The sequence below is a fragment of the Belonocnema kinseyi genome, chromosome 2, assembly GCF_010883055.1.
Source record: "Belonocnema kinseyi isolate 2016_QV_RU_SX_M_011 chromosome 2, B_treatae_v1, whole genome shotgun sequence".
NCBI lineage: Eukaryota > Metazoa > Arthropoda > Insecta > Hymenoptera > Cynipidae > Belonocnema > Belonocnema kinseyi.
In genome coordinates, this window is record NC_046658.1 from 104,279,422 (window position 1) to 104,283,570 (window position 4,149).

Below are 4,149 nucleotides of genomic sequence, written 5' to 3' on the forward strand. Positions count from 1 at the left end.
AATTAAAATTCGAAAATTTTTTCTAAAGCCTCCAGGGGACTTCGTTTTCGCACGAAAAAATTTTATGTGCCCTTATTGCATCCGGACCCACAATTTAGCTTTCTTGGTTAAAAAAAACTTAAAAGTAGATATTGCATAATAGTGTGAATTTCAATGTTTTCCTAAATTTGCAATAACTTCCGTAATAACGAATAATTTTTAATATTCTTGTGCTCATTTTAAGGCTATTTTTTTAATAGTATCGCAACAGTTTATTAGCATAAGTCTAACAATTTTCCTATAACAGTGCAAGCACTTAAATTTGTAACAAAAAGGTTGGACAAATTTGAAAACATTTTATCTGTAGGCAAATAAAAATTAAACAAATATATTTTTTTGAGTGACATTTATAATAACGACATGGTTATATGTTTCATATATTTGCAAAAATATTGTTTTTACCGCAAAGAATATTGAAATTTGTTGACATTTTTTTATAAATTTAAGTTCTTACACTGATCGGATTTTTTAGATCTATGCCAATGAGCTGTTGCGATACTTTAAAAAAATAGCTTTAAGATGAGCCCAAGACCATGAAAAAATATTGATATTTACGGAAGTTATTGAATATTTAATAAAACCTTGAAATTTACACAATTTTTGCAACATCTACTCAAAAAATAGAAAAGTTGGCTTCATCCTGATCTTATTTTATACAAAAGTTTGAGAGCATTCAACTATTTTTAAAGCAAAATGTTTAGCTCTGACATAATTAAAATTAAGACAACTTAATCAATCATCACAAAAGAGGTCGTCAAATCTTTTGCACAGCAGTGTAATTAATTGAAAATTTGTCTTTCTTGGCTGACAATTTTTTTATATTAAAAATGAAATTAAAATTTAACTTTTTGTGAAAAATTAATCTTCTGGGTTAAAATTCATCTTTTTGGTTTGAAAATTCAACCCTTTTTTAAATTCGTCTTCTTGGTTTGATAATTCAACATTTTTTAAATTTAAAATACAAATATTTTTTGGTTGATATTTGAACTATCCTGTTGAAACTCCAACTGCTTTTTTAAAAATTAAATTTATTGGTAGCAGATTCGTCTCTTTAGTTGAAAATTAAATTATTTTGTTGAAAATTCGTCTTTCGGGTAGAAATTTAATATTTTTGGCTGAAATTCAACTTTTTGTTTAAAAATTCAACTACTTGGTTGAAAGTTGATCTACTTTGTTATTTTTTTTTTTTTTTTGTTAAAATTCATTTCTTTGTTTGAAATTTTTTTAAAGGAAAATTTAACTACTCCATTCTTGGTCAAAAGTTTTTTTTTTGAAAACTCATGTATGTTGTTAAAAATTCATCTTTAGGTAGAAAATTTCTTCTTGGTTGAATATTCTCCTTTTTGTTTAAAAATGCATTAACTTGGTTGAAAATTTAACTACTTGGTTAAAAGTTGAACTACTTGGTTAAAAATTAATTCTTTTAGTCAAAGATTCATCCCTTTGGCATAAAATTTAACTATTTTGTTGGAAATTTGTTTTATGTTGAATTGAAATTATTATTTTTTTCAACTGAAAATTTAATTCATTCATTTTTTGTTAAAAATTATTGTGCTTGAAGTTCTGAACGTTCAAATGAACAATTTTTTTTACTGATGGCTTTGAAAACTAGAAGCAGTGCTAAAAATGTTATTTATTTATGCTGCAAATAATAAATTACAAAAAAAGTTGTTAAAAATGCGTGTATATTGTTGAAACTTCGTTTTGTTTGGTAAAAAAAATTTTTGTTAAAAATTCAGGGTTTTGTCTGTTGCAACTAAGTTTTTGAAACTAAATATTAAACTATTCCATTTTTGATTTAAAACAATATATCCTTTTTAGTTCAAAATTCATATATGCTTTTAAAAATTTGTCTTTTGGGGTAGAAAATCCTATTATTTTGTTGAAAGTTGAACTATTTTGTTTAAATGTAATTTTTAAAAAGATTTAACAATATTTATGAAAATTCAATATATTTGCAGTTGAAATCTGAGGAATTCAAACAGTTTCAGATTAAATTTAATGTTGTATCTACATTAATTTTATTTTAAAGAATTCTCCTATTTTCGTTTAAAAAATCACCCTATTTCCCCTGTTTTGAGAGCATTTTGGTTTGTGAAGCCTGTATGATTCATATTTAAATTTCTATTCCTTGAAAACTAATATTCTAATACTCCTATTTTTGAATTAGAAATTCTTAAGCGCTCACTGGTTTATATCTTAATTTGGATTGTTACTTTCAGAAAAGAAAAAATTGGCGAATAAGCAACGGGACGATGCCTGGGAAGGAGTGATTGGTGAGAAGTAATCTGCGATGGAAAAATTTTTTAATAAGTAACTTTTTGTGTGAATAACAATTGCTCATGTGTGCCTTACTCATCTACGTTACATTTATTCATTTAGTTATAATCTTCGAAAATATTAGTAATTTCTGTTGATAGATGAGTTAGACAGTGAGTGAAGACGTCATTTTGTATGTATATTTATAGAAGAACTCTTTGAAGTAGACAGAAGAAAGTCAAACATCAGAACGGAAAATATTCTAAATGTGATCATATCATTTTATAGAGGAAATACCTATTTTAATGAAATAGATTCCATGCTGGAAAATGTGCGCGTCAATCTTAACCAGTGTATGTGTTTTAATGCATTAGACTATGACGATGAAACTGTTAAATGATATTAATTTGCGTACCTCAATGGCTGCCTCTGTTACATAAGACTATGTATTGATGTAAAGATTTGCGATGTGCAATTACCGGACAATAAGGAATCGTTGTTGAGCAATGTCAATTTGTGTACGAAAAAATCGATGCAATTTTATGCGATGAAATTGAATATTTATAGAGTTATATGTATTCTTATAAAATGAGAGAAAGATAACATTTAAGTGATCAAACATTTCCAACGAAATTTTGGCATTATTCATGCTTATGTCGTGTAGCTGTGCATAATGTGTATTCTTCTAAAACCCGTTATACAAATTTTAGTATTCGACGCACAATCTTATAGAGATCGATGATAAAACGGCAGCTTTTGACTGTACAAGTACACAAACTGAAGACTAATTGTATTTTTTATATACAATTGTTACCCATGAAAAATAAAAGTGTGCATCGACAGACCTAGTCACTGTACGAGAAATACGTTACCTATATTGAATGTTACTTTGCAATATGTAATGGTTGATTGGAAAACACTATCTGACAAGATTAATAAAAGTATTTTCTGAATTGTAATTTTAATTGCATTCGTCTCATTTGATATTCCTATTTTTTTTTTAATGAATACTACAAATAACTAAATTTTGTAGCTCTGGTTGCGCTAGTTTAGATTTGGACTTTTTTTGTTCTCTTTTTAATGGCAGCATGATGAAGAAATATTATTTAAAAAGTTACTGAAAAACTTAATTTTCAAAATTCCCTGACTTCCCGGATTCTTCCTTGAAGAATTTTTTAATTTTTTCTGCCTATTAATATTCAAAGACCAGCATAAACAATTTTATACTATAATGCAGACATTCGACACTTACTTATTTTAACAATAAATATGTCTTCTACAATGAAAGATGATTTTTCAACAAAATTTTAGACCCAAACCTCTACTTTTTCAGAAAACTGGTTGACTTTTAAACTCGAATAGTTTAATTTGTAACAACAATATGGAATCTCACCCAAAAATGTAAAATATGATATTTAAAAGAAAACGAATTTTCGACAAGATAATTAAATTTTTTACCAAGAAGATAAATTCAACAAAATACATGAATTTTCAATTACAAAAGATAAATTTAGAACAAAAGAAATGAATTTCTTTAATCAAACGCTGAATTGTTTAACCAGAAAGATGAGTTTTTCACAAATAAAGGTTTTTTGCTCAAGAAAGAAAAAAGGATAATCTAGAATCTAGATTGTTGAAATTTTAACCCAAAAGACGAATTTTCTGTAAAGCAGTTGACTTTTGAAACCAAAAATATGAATTTTCAACAAACAAACAAAAAATTTCGAACCAAACATTTGCATTTTTAATCAAAAAAGAGGAAATTTCAAACCAATCAGGTTATTTTTCTACAAGTAAAATATAAATTTAAAAAAACATCAATCTTCAACAAAACACTGAAAGTTACATTGT

At 26.4% G+C, this 4,149-nt stretch overlaps 1 protein-coding gene across 5 annotated transcripts in view; it reads left to right on the forward strand.

Annotated features, from left to right (window-relative positions):
• LOC117167426 (coiled-coil domain-containing protein R3HCC1L) overlaps window positions 1–3,263 on the forward strand; it is a 27,419-nt gene extending 24,156 nt beyond the window's left edge. For all 5 annotated transcript variants that reach the window (XM_033352337.1, XM_033352339.1, XM_033352338.1 and 2 more), the window contains one exon: window positions 2,262–3,263. In XM_033352337.1, the coding sequence (XP_033208228.1) occupies window positions 2,262–2,326 (65 nt within the window). In that variant the 3' untranslated portion in view covers window positions 2,327–3,263. The remainder of the gene's footprint in view (window positions 1–2,261) is intronic.
• Window positions 3,264–4,149: the final 886 nt, after the last annotated feature.